This window comes from Mirounga leonina, unplaced genomic scaffold (assembly GCF_011800145.1).
Source record: "Mirounga leonina isolate KUSES-001 unplaced genomic scaffold, KU_Mleo_1.0 Mir_125, whole genome shotgun sequence".
Lineage (NCBI taxonomy): Eukaryota > Metazoa > Chordata > Mammalia > Carnivora > Phocidae > Mirounga > Mirounga leonina.
Window position 1 is genome coordinate 32047167 of NW_023270305.1, and position 15852 is coordinate 32063018.

Sequence of the window (15852 nt, forward strand, 5' to 3'; positions counted from 1 at the left end):
TGTCTAGCATGAAGAAGAGAATTAAACCAAGAAACTTTAATTCAGTAGATAAAAAGATACTTTTAACTTCATAAGAAGTAATATTACAGGGGCACCTGGGTAGTCAGTCGGTTAAGTGGCCAGCTTTTGATTTCGGCTCAGGTCATGGTCTCAGGGTCCTAGGATTGAGCCCTACATCGGGCTCTGTGCTCAGGAGGTAGTCTGCTTTTCCCTCTCCCTCTGCCCCCCGCCCAGCTCGTGCTCTCTCTAATAAATAAAACTTTAAAAAAATGAGTCAAGTACAGTTCTCAGCAGGACTTGGTGTCTCTAAGAATCACTGCTCCCTCTGCTCCTCCCCCCACCCAGCTTGCAGGCCTGCATATACATGGTGTCTCTCTCAAATCAATCAATCAATCTTAAAAAAGAAAAGTAATGTGACAATGAGAACAAATGATTTCTTTCCATTTATTTATTTATATCTTAGCTCTGTTTTTTTCCACTTTAATGCTGACACTACATTTTTTATTTTTTAAAGATTTTATTTATTTATTTGACAGAGAGAGACATAGCAAGAGAGGAAACACAAGCAGGGGGAGTGGGAGAGGGAGAAGCAAGCTTCCCGCCGAACAGGGAGCCCGACGTGGGGCTCCATCCCAGGATCCTGGGATCATGACCTGAGCCGAAGGCAGATACTTAACGACTGAGCCACCCAGGCGCCCCAACACTACATTTTTTAAAAGATGGGAGTTTTTCCTACTTTTCTGAGTTTCTACTGTCCTAAATACCCCCTCCTTTCTCCAACCTACCCAGAGGCAGATGGTTAGGGTTAAAAGAACATATGAAAAGTAGAAGAGAGGGCACAGCAAATCAAGTTAAGAGCTGGGGTGACCAGCTAGAAACAGCAATGGAGTCTGGGAGGCTCAATACAGATAATATGCTTTATGGTAAATGCATTCCACCTATGTGGCGACTTTGACATATAAAAAGAAACTGAAAAAGTCAAGAGAGAAAGAAGCATCAGCAGGGCAGCTGTGCAAATGGGATACCTTCTCTGTAATGCCGTTGAACTTGGCCAGGATATTGAAGAGCGGCACCTGAGGGATAATGAGCTGCTCTTTCTCGTCCTTGTAGAGGGGAGCAGTAGGGAGATCCAGAGTCAGGTACATGAAGGTGGACTCCACCATTGTCTCCTGGTACTCGTCATTATGCAGCAGCTGTTCTTTTTCTTCTGCCGGCTAGAGACAAGGGAGAAGAGAAAGGAGGGAAGGAGTGTGAGCAGTACAGAGACCACCACACACATGGAAAGAAACAATGTTTTTGTTACATTTACTTCATTTTGTTTTGAAGTGAATGAAGAGGGTGTCCAAGAAACTGAGCATTTCATGGGCAGCAGCATCACCTACCTCGTTAGGGTAATGTAAAAACTGATGGGTTTCCATCTTCAAAGAGATTTTATTTAAATACCAGAATATTTAAAACGCTTTCAGATGATCTAGAAAGCTCACCTGAGCTTTCTGAAAAATCATGCCAGCACCACCCAGTGGCCGGGCCACTTAACCAGCGGACTATACCCTCCCATAACTCCCACACTTTGGCACACTGGCATGACAGGAACCTGAGGAACTGTCCCTTGGCCAGTGTTTTACAGAACCTCATCCTGGGGCAAGAGGACGTGACAGATCTCTAAGCCTCTCTGTCAACCCTAAATCCCCTCAGATAAGAGAAATCAGGCCAAGAGTCAGGTTCAACCCACTCACCAGATCAGGATGAGGAAGCTTTTTAGTGAAGATCCTCATGGACCCCTGGAAAACATCGGTCACAATAGCTGTACAAATAGGAATCAAAATGCAAATTCTGTCAGGTTGGGCAGCGTTTCCAAATATAGTCCTAACTTCTAAATTTCTGAAATAAACCAGCATCTTCCAGCATAAGACCCAAAGCTCTCACTAAACACAGAAGTACCTGTATAACACATACCACCACCTTCATCATTATTTGTGTAAATAATTATTTTATGGCTTTCTTCTCCACAAGATGCCCTTTGATCCTCCAGCACAGGGCCTGGCCCATAAGAGAAAAATTAAGTGTGTCTGAAACGAATGAATGATTTATAAAACCTAGGGACTTACGAATCACAAAGAATTCACAAGCAAACCAAGACACGACCAAAGAATTTCCCATAACCATATGCTGTGTGCAAAGGAAGAGTCCACCTTGTGCTAGACATAAAAGAAAATCCAGACTAAGGGACGGAGCAGAAGAGACCCAAAGCAAAGAGGGAGAGCACAACAGGGTTCTAGAATCCGGACAGGACACGAGTAACAGAACTCAGAGGCACAGGTTGAAGGCATCTGGTGGAAGAGGCAGGGCCACCTCGTAGAAAGAGCACCAGCCCACAATTCCACATCAATAAACATCAACACCAAAAAAAATAAAAAATAAAAATAAACATCAACACCAGCAGAACCGAGGAAAAGGACAAGATAAAAAACTGCATTCAGTCTCCAAAATTATAAATCTAGCTTGGTAGTCTCTAAGCTGAGAGTTATTTCTGGCATTCATGGAAACTAACTACTGATATGCCACCATGGATGTTAAGGGACACAGGACTTGAAGTCTGAGAATCTGTATGGAGGCCAGCCTCATTTCTCCAAGTACAGGCCCAGAAGGAGGAACCAGCTTTCACTCTGCTTTACCAGTCAACTTAGAAGCCAGGCAAACACTCAGTGAGCCCTCCTCACATCAACTCTTGCACTACCAGACTAGCAGCTGACAACATGCTGCCCAGCCCCTCAGTGTGGAACTGGGTCAGGGTTTCTAGAGTATAATTATATCCATTTCCATGTATTAAGCATGCCATTGGATTAACCATATCCTAATCTTTTTAAATGGAGAGGAGCCTATTCAGGAATAAAATTTAGCTCACGTGTACATAAACACTATCCTGAGACACCAAAAATCAACAGTTAAGAAAAGGATGGGAAGTTGCAAAGTGCCCCTAAAAGGAAGCAAACAAAAAAGAGCTCTCTTTTACAAAAGAACATGACTTACTCTTCTTTTTCTTCTTTGTGCCCCCCAGCGCTGAGTGTAGAGCATTCAGAAACCAGGACAGAAAGTCAACTCCATCCCCTGGAAAAGAAGGAAGGGGGGGCATGTCGAAGGTGGAAATTAGTACAACCCAAACCATGCCCTGGTTGGCAGGACGCCACATTCCTGGTTTTCCTCCTTCCCTTCAGGCCACACCATCCCATCCCGTGGGCATCCTCCTCTATTTGGCCATTAAATGCTGACACTCCTCAAGGTCAAGCTCTTAGTCTTCTGATCTCTACTCTCTCTCTGGGCTCTCTGACCCAACCAGGACCTTCAATTATCATCTCTACTTCAAACCTGTCTCTCACCACCCACCAAAAGCCAGTATTGAATTTCTCCTCTAAATCACTCCTCAGCCAGAATCATGTTTTTAAAACTAAGTTTGATGTCACATCTTGGCTTAAAAGCCTTCACTCACTCCCCACTGGTGTCAGGATATAACCCAAGCTCCTTCCAGTGGCACCTGAACAAGATGATCCAGTCCCTCCCTCCCACCTCAGCTCTCACGCTGTCCGCTGGACTCCAAGCGCCCAGCTACTGGCAGCCTTCCATCTGTTCCAGGCACATCCACACTGCTGGCAGCATCCTCTCTACCTGGAGTGCCCAGCCCCGACCTAGCTCCGCTGTGCCTGGAACTCAGCTAGCCCCTCCTCCGCTCCGACCCAGCCGGCCGCCCATGTGCTCAGCTGGGGCTCCTTGCTCCACGCCCCCTCCAAGAGCACACTTCACTTCCTCTGGCACAGCACTTACACCCTGGAGTCACCTTTTTACACAACTATCTTCCCCACCAGAATGGGAGCTCCTGGAAGAAAAACACTGTGCTGCTTATCCCCGTAGCTCTAAAACCTATGACAGCAGCAGGAGAGGTGGTGAATAAACGGACAGGAGGCAAGAGGACACTGTATGAGATCCAGGCGCTAAGAGCTCCAGAATGTCCACTTTACTCACACGGCAATAATTAGCTGGACTTGGAGGGATGAAAAGAGTCAAAATAGGTCATCGGAATATCTAGTCTGCAACATAACAAAATGAGAAGCAAAGGTGGCAAGTGCTTCAAGCTTGGTGCCTTTCCCAGCCTCCTAGCTTTCCCCTGAGCCATACAGTTTAGTTTACCAAATAAGACCGACTTTCTATCCAGCTCAAGTCTCAGGACTCTGAGCAGGGCAGGCTGATGAAAGAGGAGTGAGGAACCCAATCACGCTATCAACTAGACACCCAGTTACTACAAAGTTCACTGCAAGCACAAGTAAATCTGCTCATCAAACTAGTTTTGTTGCCCCACCATCAGAAAAGATGAAAGACTCGTTCCTTACCTTGCTTGGTGATCTGAAAGGTCTTCTTGCTGCAAAGGACAACAGCCTGAAGCATCTCATGGGGAGAGACATGTGCCTTGAAATTTCGAGGGTTCCAGAGCTTTCTCATCAGCTCTCCAAAACGCTGGACCAACAAGAACATGATATCCCCTGGAGGACGCTTGATGTTCTTATAATTGTCTTCTTCCAAGAAGTAGTTCCGGAGAGGAGGAACATTAGACAAAGCCTGGAAGTTGAACACTCCAATTAATCCAGGGCCCCTGTGCACAGCCCTGGGGACAAGCTCTTCTACTAGAACTGGGCCTGTGATGGCCTTCAAGAGTCAGAAGGAAATGCTCAGGTTTAAAGTTCATGTTATAGAAACATCCTCTGTACTAAGTCACATAAAGTCCAGTTCTGCAGACACTTTACTGATGTAGACATGATGAAGTTTTGTTAAGACTTTACTTTTTTTTTTAAATCTCACTTTTTTTTTTAAGATTTTATTATTTATTTGTCAGAAGTGGGGGGAAGTACACAAGCAGGGGGAGTGGCAGGCCTAGGGAGAAGCAGGCCCACCACTGAGCAAGGAGCCCGATACAGGACTCGATCCCAGGACCCTGGGATCATGCCCTGGGCCGAAGGCAGACACTCAACTGACTGAGTCACCCAGACATCTAATGATTTTACTTTTTTTTTTTTAAGCAATCTCTACCCCCAACATGGGGCTTGAACTCACAATCCCAAGATCAGGGTCACATGCTCCACCAACTAAGCCAGCCAGGCACCCCACGGAAGTTTAAAAAAAAAGTATTCAAGTCCCTAGCCACTGACCAACTTTTTTTTAGATTTTATTCACCACTGAACAACTTTTTTTTTTTAAGGTTTTATTTATTTATTTGACAGAGAGAGACAGCAAGAGAGGGAATACAAGCAGGGAGAGTGGGAGAGGGAGAAGCAGGCTCCCCACTGAGCAGGGAGCCTGACACCGTGCTCAATCCCAGGACCCTGGGATCATGACCTGAGCTGAAGGCAGATGCTTAACAACTGAGCCACCGAGGGGTCCCTAAACAACTTTTTTTAAAAATAATTTCCTTTATTTACTCTAATCAGTCCTGTGACTATGTTTGAAATCATCTTAAAAGTTGGTGTTTTTCCCAAAGTGGTATTTACTAAGAGAACGGTAATATAAAATAAAATGAAAGAAAAATGAATTATACATAAAAATGACACAAAATGAACATATATGTAAAAATGATTAATTCTGTTAGGATCAAGGGGCGCCTGGGTGGCTCAGTCAGTTAAGGGTCTGCCTTCAGCTCAGGTCATGATTCCAGGGTCCTGGGATTGAGCCCCACATGGGGCTCCGTGTTCAGCAGGGAGTCTGCTTCTACTTCTCCCTCTGCTCCTCCCCCCCTGCTCGGTGCTTGCTCTATCTCGCGCTCTCTCTCTCAAATAAATAAATCTTAGGAAAAAAAATCTGTTAGAATTGAAATGGTCAAAAGGTTTAGGAAAACAAAAATACATTTTAGCTCATTAAGCAAAAAGATAAAGACTAGCCATGTTGGTTCAGGAAGAAATACATGCTCATTAGTGTGAGCTACAAAACTGGGAGGAAGACCACAGAACAGACCCAAAATAAATAGTTTGCCCGCAGGCCCCTCCTGATGGGTTTGTGAACACAATGCTTACTATGAGCACAACCTTCTGTGGTGAGGTAATCCATTTAGAAAGGAGGACCAAGATTTCTACTAAACACAATAAACCCAGGCATCTTCGAGGAAGACAACTCAGGACACGGGAGCACCATAACAACAGATATGATTAGGAAAACCCCCACAAGTTTAGCTCAGATAAACAAGGACTTCATGCATAGAGAATAATTATTTAAAAAAACTAGTTACTCTCTAAAGGAAAGGAGTACGGATAAAGTTCTTCCTAGTTCTCAGTCATCCAAGCTGTGGAGGGAGGTTGCTCTCCGGCTTCAGCAACCATTACAAAAAGTATCAGGGAGAGGGGCGCCTGGGTGGCTCAGTTGTTAAGCATCTGCCTTTGGCTCAGGTCATGATCCCAGAGTCCTGGGATCGAGCCCCGCATCGGGCTCCCTGCTCAGCGGGAAGCCTGCTTCTCCCTCTCCCACTCCCCTTGCTTGTGTTCCCTCTCTCGCTGTGTCTCTCTCTCAAATAAAGAAATAAAATCTTTAAAAAAAAAAAAAAAGTATCAGGGAGAAATTAATCAGCCTCCAGAGGGAGTAACTTCATCCATTCAATCCCATTCTAGTGGCAGTAATATCACAGAGGGTTTGTTCATCTACTTATTTTATAAATAAAAACTTCCTATAGGAACTAACTAGAAGGAAATATTTGCAACACATACAACAGAAAAAGGCTAATATATATCTCTTAGAGCCCAGTGAAATAAACCACCAATAGAAAAATGAGCACGTATGGCCCAACATTGCATGAAAAAATCTAATCAACTTTAGAAATTAATAAAAAAAAAGGTATGTTATACGTATCAAAATGGGGGAAAAAATAACAGTGTAACAGTGACAATGCAAAATGAAGAACCCTCTCTTGTGTTGTTGATGGGTTTGTGAGTTGCTATAAACACCCTACAGCCTAGAATCTAGGCCCTAGATACATTAATACAAGAGGTGATGATTAAGCTATAATTCATCCACGAAATGGACTAACATGTAATCATTAAAGATGCTGCAAAAGCAGAGGTACCAGCCTATTTCAGAGGTATTACAGGTTTGGTTTCAAACCACCACAATAAAGCTAATACTGCAATAAAGAGAGTCAAATGAATTTTTTGGGTTTCCCAATGCATCATAAAGTTTATATTTACACTATACCATAATTTATTAAGTATGCAATAGCTTATATCTAAAACAACAATGTACATACCTTAATTTAAAAATACTTTATTGCTAAAAAATGCTAACCATCCGGCCACCTGGATGGCTCAGTGGGTTAAGCGCTCTCTCTCCTTCTCTCTAATAAATGCTAACCATCATCTGAGCTTTCAATGAGTCACTCTCTTTTTACTGGTGGAGGGTCTTGCCTCCACGCTGATGGCTACTGACTGATCAGGTTGCTGAAGGCTGCGATGACTGTGGCAGCTTATTCAAAGACAACAATGAAGTTTGCCTTCTCAATTGACTCTTCCTTTCATGAACAATTTCTCTGCAGCACGTGATGCTGTTTGACAGCATTTTACCCACAGCACAACTTTCAAAACTGGAGTCAATCCTCTACAACCTTGCTACTGCTTTATCAACTAAGTTTATGTAATATACCAAATCCTTTGTTGTCACTTCTACAATCCTCACAGCAACTTTTTTTTTTTAAGATTTTATTTATTTGACAGAAAGAGAGACAGTGCACAAGCCAGGGGAGCAGCAGGCAGAGGGAGAAGTAGGCTCCCCGCTGAGCAAGGAGCCCGATGCGGCACTCGATCCCAGGACCCTGGGATCATGACCTGAGCCGAGGGCAGACGCTTAACCGACTGAGCCACCCAGGCGTCCTGGATCCTCACAGCATCTTCACCAGTAGATTCCATCAAGAAACTACTTTCTTGGCCCATCCATAAGAAGCAACTCCTCATTCACTAACATTTTATACGACTGCAGCAATTCAAATATAATAATAAATTGTGAGAATTATCAAAATGTGACAATCATGAAGTGATAAGTGGTGTTGAAAGACTTCTTCGACACAGGGTTGCCACAAACCTTCAATTTGTAAAAAGCGCAATGTCTGGGAGGTACAATAAAGCAATGCGCAATAAGGAAGTATGCCTGTGTTGATTTCATAATATACCTTTAAGATTTTATTTATTTTAGAGAAAGAAAAAGCGCGAGAACACGTGAGCAGGGGGAGGAGTAGAGGGAGAGAGAGAATCCCAAGCAGACTCCGCACTGAGCAGAGAGCCTGAAAAGCAGGGCTCAATCTCACAACCTTAAGATCATGACATGAGCCAAAATCAAGAGTTGGACATTCAGCCAACCAAGCCACCCAGGCGCCCCTTTCATAATATGCTTTTAAGCCAGCCCAGGACAGAGTACTAGAGAAAGGAAAGAATGAAGCCTTTACTTTATACTTTCTACATCTTCCACCCACCCCGTAAGTGTTTATGTCTATAAATTTTTTTAATTAATTTTCTTGTCAATCAAGCAAGATTATTAATTTTCTTAATTGTGTTTACCAACATTTTCTTATTTTTCTACAATGTGTATATATTACTCATATACTTTTTTAAAAAAACAAAATTTAATTGCAAATAGGACAACTCTGGCTTTCTGCATTCCCCACTTTGGGGCTTAAGCACAAGAGCAGGATCAAGACATCAGAAAACCAGCACAAGGAACATCCGCACTATTAAAAAAAAAAAAAAAATCATCTCATGCATGTGTTTCTTTTTTGGTACTACCAGGCCACACACACATTCTATCCTTTATTCCCTGAAAACCCCAGAGGCCCTGAGCCCAAAGGCTAGAAAAGGCCTCACCATTTGGCAGCAGCCCTTTAAGCAGACACAGGAATGTTGTTTGGTGCAGAATAGTCAAGTACAGGGGTGCCTGGGTGGCTCAGTCGGTTAAGCATCTGTCTTTGGCTCAGGTCAGGATCTCAGGGTCCTGGAATCAAGCCCCATGTCAGGCTCCCTGCTCAGCAGGGAGTCTGATTTTCCCTCTCCCTCTGCCCCACTCGTGCTCTCTCTCTCTAATAAATAAATAAAACCTTAAAAAAAAAAAAAAAGAGTCAAGTACAGTTCTCCGCAAGACTTGGTGTCTCCAAGAACCACTGACTATACCAGAACGGAGTCATTTCTTGACTCACCTTCATAGTGTTCCCAGGTTACCTCCTCCCCCAGTTTCCATCCTGATCCTACCTGAAGGACAGCATTGGCATAGTCGTTGGCCTTTATGTTATTCAGGCCCACGATGCCTGGCAGGTAAGTGGTACCATCATATGCCCGGGACAATTTGGCTTGCTTGTCCAAGTTTGCAATCTGCTGCTTTGTGAAAGTGGGCTTCAACACATACTGCAAAGCAAAAGAAAATTCCAAGTTGTAGGGCTGTCTACAGAGTTCATAAGATATATCTGAAATAGCAATTTCTCCCCAAAAACAAAAAACACTTTGGTCATGAATGTCTCATCACACACCTAAAGGGCTCCCAACAATAGGTATAAAGGCTGAGGTAACATAGAATAGGCCCTCCCCACATTACTAATACAGAAGGGGATCTCTGTGTTTAACCCAAAATCACTGAATCTAGGTCTTTCCTCAGACCTCAGGTCTGGCCAACTCCATGACAAAGGACCGTCAGAAACTGGAGGACACTCAGGTCTCTGCAGGCAGCAGGAGTCTGAGTCTCAGGGGGGAACTAACAGAGCCAGCACAGACCAGCGCAGGTGCGGGAACGTCTCCCTGCCTCTGCAAACCTGAGATCTCATGAACTCCCTGTGGCTGGAGGGGCAGGAACCCAGTCCTAGAGCTACGGGGGTCATCACATAAAGGGCTGAACAGAGGTCTCTATTAACTCACTTTGAAACCTTGCATTTATTTCAGTTTCTCTCTCTCCAAATACTGTAACTACTTTAACCTCAACTATTAATAGGTCTATAAAACTTATAAAAGTAACAATGTTTCAAACACTCTAAACACCAAGCTTTCCTTAAAAATGAACAGAGCATTCAGCATGAATATATAGACACTTGCTAAAAAGGAAAGTAGTAACAGTTCCAACATTAATCACACCCAAGACTTTTAATGCTCCCCACTTAAGTACAGTGACTCTTGCCACAGATCACACACCAGAGACCACAGATGGGATGCACTGGCCATTCTGGCCACATCATATCAAACTAGCCAGGAGCTGGTATGCAGCTTGGTATCCACTGTCCTACACCAGGCCCAATTCGTATCCCTACTCCAAAGTGTGAAAGGGAATATATTTCACAAAAATGCTTTCACCCCAATTAGAAGGTAGCCATATTCCTTTAATCCTCTCACATTAAAAGCAGAAATAACAGCTAGGCTGCAGACCACAGACCACAATAATGAATCCTGGCCTTCTTACTCACATCTCCCTGGTTCCTCCAAAAGGAAAAGAAGCCTCTACAAGCCTAAAGGACTGAAATTCTTCCCTAACCTCGTGTGAGGCAGATCCCCAGGAGCCCTGGGATGGCTCCCAAGAAAACTAGTTCCAAACCAGCCCTTCTTGGACATACTGTGATGTCCTCCAGCGAGGAATCGATGATCTCATAGTTGTCTGGAAGGCAGTAGAACTTGAGGGTGTGGAGGTTGAGGAAGACATGGTGGCTAAACTGGACACTGTGAATGTAGGCATGAGACTTCAAACCCCGGCCTGGAGGGAAGGATGAAAGGCTGTAAGTGTAGGGCAGATGCCAGAGAGGAACAAATCAAATTGGATTTTCCTTTCATAATTTTGTCCTGGAACATGTTAATATCAGCAAAAACAAAGTATTATGCCATCCGTGCAATGAATCTCTTACATGAACTCTTCTCATCAAAAAATTAGCAAGGAAGAATAGCGCATTAGTGCTTTATTCCCTGGCTGACATAAGACATTGTTAGGGAAACTAATTTCATACACATAAATATGAAATTTGTGTGTGCGTGCAGCAGTGTATAAGTTAGTTCCATATTACCTAAAATTAAGATTATCTGTGCATGTATCATATATAACAAATGCACAGACATGCACAGATACGTACATATACACATATGAACATCCTATGACAGTCCACCACCATTCAGTCCTGAATTTCCAAACCCCCACGTTCAGGACAATCCTGCACCTACATACCTTTGTTCACGTTGCCACTCCTTTTTAGAATCTCTCTCCCTTAACCCATTCAAACCCCCTATGTCCTGCCAGTTCAAGTCCTACCCTGACCTCCTCTGCGAATTAAACATAAACACTCCAGCTAACACTGATCTTTGCCTATTTCAATTCCCATAGTCCTTATTCATACTCAGTGCCAAACAGTCCAGCAGTAATCCTTATGATCTTATAGAGTTTGCTGATCGTTTTATGTGTTAACCTTGACTATTTATGAGCTCTTTATAAGTGCAAGGAACGTAGTTTACATTTCTTTTGAATCCTCCAGTATACTGTGTATACAGCATTTGCTTGGTCTGAATGAATTGAAATAATAAATTTCCAGAAAAAAACAGAATGAAAAAGCACTCAGAGCAAAAGGATTTTCAAAAAAAAGACATGACTACAGAAAACATCAGAGATTCAGAAACTCACAGCCTTTGAGTTCTCCTACACAGCCTCAACTAGTTCCTTCTCCCTTTCATATGTATATAGGTTCCGACTGGAGAATCTCCTATTGATTTCCTAAGAGTATCCCAATTTCCTGAGAACAAAGATAGGGATTCTCAGATATGACTCCTGACAGCAGCTTACTTTCTTTAAAAAAAAAAAAAAAAAACCTCTCTGGAGCAGACCGGTAGCTGGCACTGAAAACTTAGCAAGTTTATAATACACAACGTTACTTACCCTGGAAGTACTTGCCACACACGAGACAGGCATATGCATTGATATGTGAGAGGGAGATGGAACACAGTTTCTCAAAGTCAAAGTCCAGTACACTCCTAAAAGAACCACACAAAAGAAAAAACAATTAATAGGGAGAGATGCCTAGGAAAGCACCCAAGTGAAGCAGCATTGGCTCCACATTCCACAACGTCACATAGCATCCTTCAGAGATGGTTCAACGACCATACATAAACTGTGGGGAACATTAACTATTCCTCCCTAAACATTTAATATAGCACCCCTACCCACCAAGCCCCAAAGCAGTGCCAAGGTATCTCTACTAGACATACAAAGCAATGACCCTCTCTTTTTAAAATTTACAACCAGTAGAGAACCTTCCACTGCAGTTGCTTTCTCTGGAGGAAATGCTGAATGTAGGACTAATGTAACAGGGCCCCAATGGCATTCCAAATTAAAAGACTGGGGATGGGGGCACCTGGTCGGCTCAGTTGGTTAAGTGCCCAACTCTTGATTTTGGCTCAGGTCATGATCTCAGGGTTGTGAGATCTAACCCCAAGTCAGGCTCTGTGCTGGGTATGGAGCCTGCTCAAGACTCTCTCTCTCCCTCTGCCCACCCGCTCTCTAGGGAAAAAAAAAAAAAGACAGGTAATGGAAGGACATCAAAAGAGTGAACAAACCCTTATATAAGAGAAACCCTTATATAAGAAAATCTATTTTTGTCCATAAAGATAAATGGAAAGCCTGAATATTAGGAGAATACCTACAAATAGATCTACTTATTCAACTGCAAAGTAATGTTATATGAGTAGTGAACAGGTTAAGGGACAAAAAAACTTTACTTCTATTGAATCCACAAGTGACAAAGAGATTTCTCCTCAAATATTAACTCTAATTAATTGGTAATGATCCCAGTAAAGCTGCAATGTCTATTAAAGGAGGCAATAGCTACAAGTGGATATTTACATTTAAATTTAAAATCATTAAAATTTGAAACTGGGTTCCTCAAGCCATGTTTCAAGTCCTCTCTAGCCATAAATGGCTTGTACCTGTCACAATGGATAGCCCTTGTAAAGAGTAATTCCATTACTGAGAGAAGTTCTGTATCTAATCTATATATTAGACAGCACTATCTTAGAGCATAAGTTGAAAAGCATCCTAAGATGCCAACTGGGATCAGAGAAAAGAAACAAGGACAAGGTAACTACTTCTGCTTTAGGACATATTTTTATCGGTTTTTCCTTTCTCTGATGAATTCCGGCCACCTAAAGTAGTACCTAGCACATAGCAAGTGCTCAAGAGATATTTAAATTTGCTACTGTCACTTTAAGAACACCATGTACCCTGTTATTCCATCAAACAAATTCAAGATAAACTAAAAGCTCTTTATGCACATTCCCACCCTAAAAAAAACACTCCGACACTTTATATTAAAAGGCAAAGATTAATAAATATGGCAAGAAGCACAACTTTCTGGGCAGAAAGCTTTAAAAGGGATAAAGTTTGTGAATGTGTTGTTCTATGTACAGCTCAAAGAATTTTCTGCATAGATTCCATTGTTTTTTGCTGCCCTCGGCATCCCTGTTCTACTAACCTGTTAATGGTATCCAGGTATGGGCAATGGCGGCTCCTCCGGTCCTCGGAATCCACGCGGCCATTCTTTGCTAAAAGGAAAATCATCACAGACTGTGAAAATGGGAAAACTGTACTCAGGGTCAACTACTAGTATAAACAAAAAAAATGAGAAAAACCCAACAGGATGAGCTCCTACACAGGTGGCCCAGCAATACATCAAAAAGCCCACTAATGGAAAAAGCACCAAACTGGGAGAATAGATTTGAAACACATATAACCAACAAATGATTCATTTGCAGATTACATAGAGAAATCTGGTGAAGCGATAAGAAAAAGACAAACAACCCAACAGAAAATGAGGAATATAACCCTCATCAACAATCAAGAAAATGCCAATTTCCTTGTACGATATACCCACTTCACACCTACCAGAGAGGAAAAAATAAAACCAGAAAATTCCAGGTGTTGGCAAATACAGAGAGCAATGGAAATGCTCATGTACTGCTGGTAGGAGTGTAAACTGTTACAACTTCCTGGAAAATAGTACAGCAAGATCAAAGCTGAAAATACGCAGACCTTTGACCCAGCAATCTCTACTTATAAACCAGAGAGAAACTTTTGCACATGTACACTGGGAGTACTTTACTAAAAACATTTATAGCAGCAATATTTAAAAGGGCCCAAACTGGAAACGAACCAAATATCCACCACAAATAAAATGGATAAACATATTCTGGTATATCATCAATAGAACACTATATAGCCATGAACATCTATTTGGATGAACCTCAAAAATATGCCTAGCAAAAAAAAACAAAAAGGAAAATCAGAAGACCACATATAGTATGATTCCATTTGTATCAAACACAAAGTAAAACACAGTACTACTTAGGGATACATATAGGAGGTAAAACTAAAAATAAAAATAGACATGATTAGAAAAATTTCAGAGTAATGAATTCTTAAGCAAGGAAGGCAGGCAGATACAACTGGGAAGGGGCCTATGGGAGCTTCTAAGGTACTGGTTATGTGCCACTTCTAACTCTGAATAGCATTAGGAGACAATTCTCCATGGGTCTCTCATGTTTCTGCCCACACTGTGACCAGAGGCACTGTCTGCCTCCAGACTACCTTGTCAAGGATATTTGTATAGTAAACGCATTGGGGGGGGGGGGGTGGCGGTCTGTGGTCTCCCTACAGTGCAAAGGGGAGTCAAGTTCACAGACCATTATAAAAGATTCACCTTCTGTAAGCCCAGAGTTCCTTTCCTGGAAGGCCACCCACTATAAATATAAGTTCTTTTCAAACTGCACTGTGGGAATGACACGACAGGAACTTGTCCCGTCTTCATTTACACCCAGAAAACTGTGGCAGGCTAACTAGGTAATTTGTAAATAAAATCTCAAACCCTTCACAGTTCTTGACAAGTAAATTTAAGGATGTATATTTTCACTCTTCTTTAAACTATACCTGTACATTATATTCAGTCCATCTTAGTACCTGTGATCTATTTCATCATAAAAGTGAAAGGGAAAAAACAAACAAAAAAAGACAAGCCAGAAGAGCAAGTGGGATCCTAGTGTGTCTCAGAGAAAACAATCTCCTTATCACAGTTATGCAAGATACCTAAGAAACAACTTCTCTTCCAAAGAAGGGGAAACCTGAAGCTGACAAGGTACTTAAGAAAAATCAAAGAATACCCTGAAATTATTAATTATTCAAAGAATATTTATCAAACATTTTCTATGGGCAAGGTGCTATTCTGGACTCTGTGTAATACAAAAATATGTCAAACAGAGGACTCTAACCAAGAAGTTTAAGATTTAATATTAAAGTATAATCATACACAGATAACCAGGGCCAGAAAGCAAAATTATAAAGCCTTAGAGAACTAGTACTGTCCTCACTACAATGCAGTCAACTCTGGTCGCGGACACTAGGAGTGTGAATCCCCTAACCCCACGCCCACGTCCATCCCCAGGGAAAGCTGGAAAGAGAAAAAGGAGAACGTTGAGAATGGAGCCCGCGCCTGGCACGGCCCGGCCCAGCCCAGCCCCGCGCACCTCGCACCTCCCGCTCAGGCTCAGAGTCCTCGTCGGCCTCGCGCTCCCGCTTCACCCGCACAGCCGGGACCGCGGGCGTCGGGGCCTCCCGCGCGCTCACCGGCTCGACCTCCCGCTTCACACGCACGGGGCTGCCTCGGGAGCTCGGCGCCTCGGCTTCCCGCTCCCGATCTCGCTCCCGCTTGACGCGACCCGAGCTGCCCCGCGACTCGGACTCGCGCTTCCCGCGGGTAGAACCACGAGATTCACGCTTGGACCGACCAGACATCGCCACTACCGGCCGAGTCGTTCTGCGCAGGCTCCAGGCACGCTGGAG

At 43.0% G+C, this 15852-nt stretch overlaps 1 protein-coding gene across 1 annotated transcript in view; it reads right to left on the reverse strand.

The window, feature by feature from the left end:
- The window catches only part of USP39 (ubiquitin specific peptidase 39), a 28655-nt gene extending 12832 nt beyond the window's left edge, over positions 1-15823 (reverse strand). The window contains exons 1-9 of the mRNA XM_035001156.1: positions 15537-15823; positions 13493-13562; positions 11902-11996; positions 10601-10737; positions 9258-9410; positions 4383-4608; positions 3031-3108; positions 1737-1804; positions 1026-1214 (exon numbers count right to left, since the gene is read on the reverse strand). Coding sequence (XP_034857047.1) covers positions 1026-1214; positions 1737-1804; positions 3031-3108; positions 4383-4608; positions 9258-9410; positions 10601-10737; positions 11902-11996; positions 13493-13562; positions 15537-15804 — 1284 coding nt within the window. The 5' untranslated portion in view covers positions 15805-15823. The remainder of the gene's footprint in view (positions 1-1025; positions 1215-1736; positions 1805-3030; positions 3109-4382; positions 4609-9257; positions 9411-10600; positions 10738-11901; positions 11997-13492; positions 13563-15536) is intronic.
- Between the last annotated feature and the right edge of the window lie 29 nt (positions 15824-15852).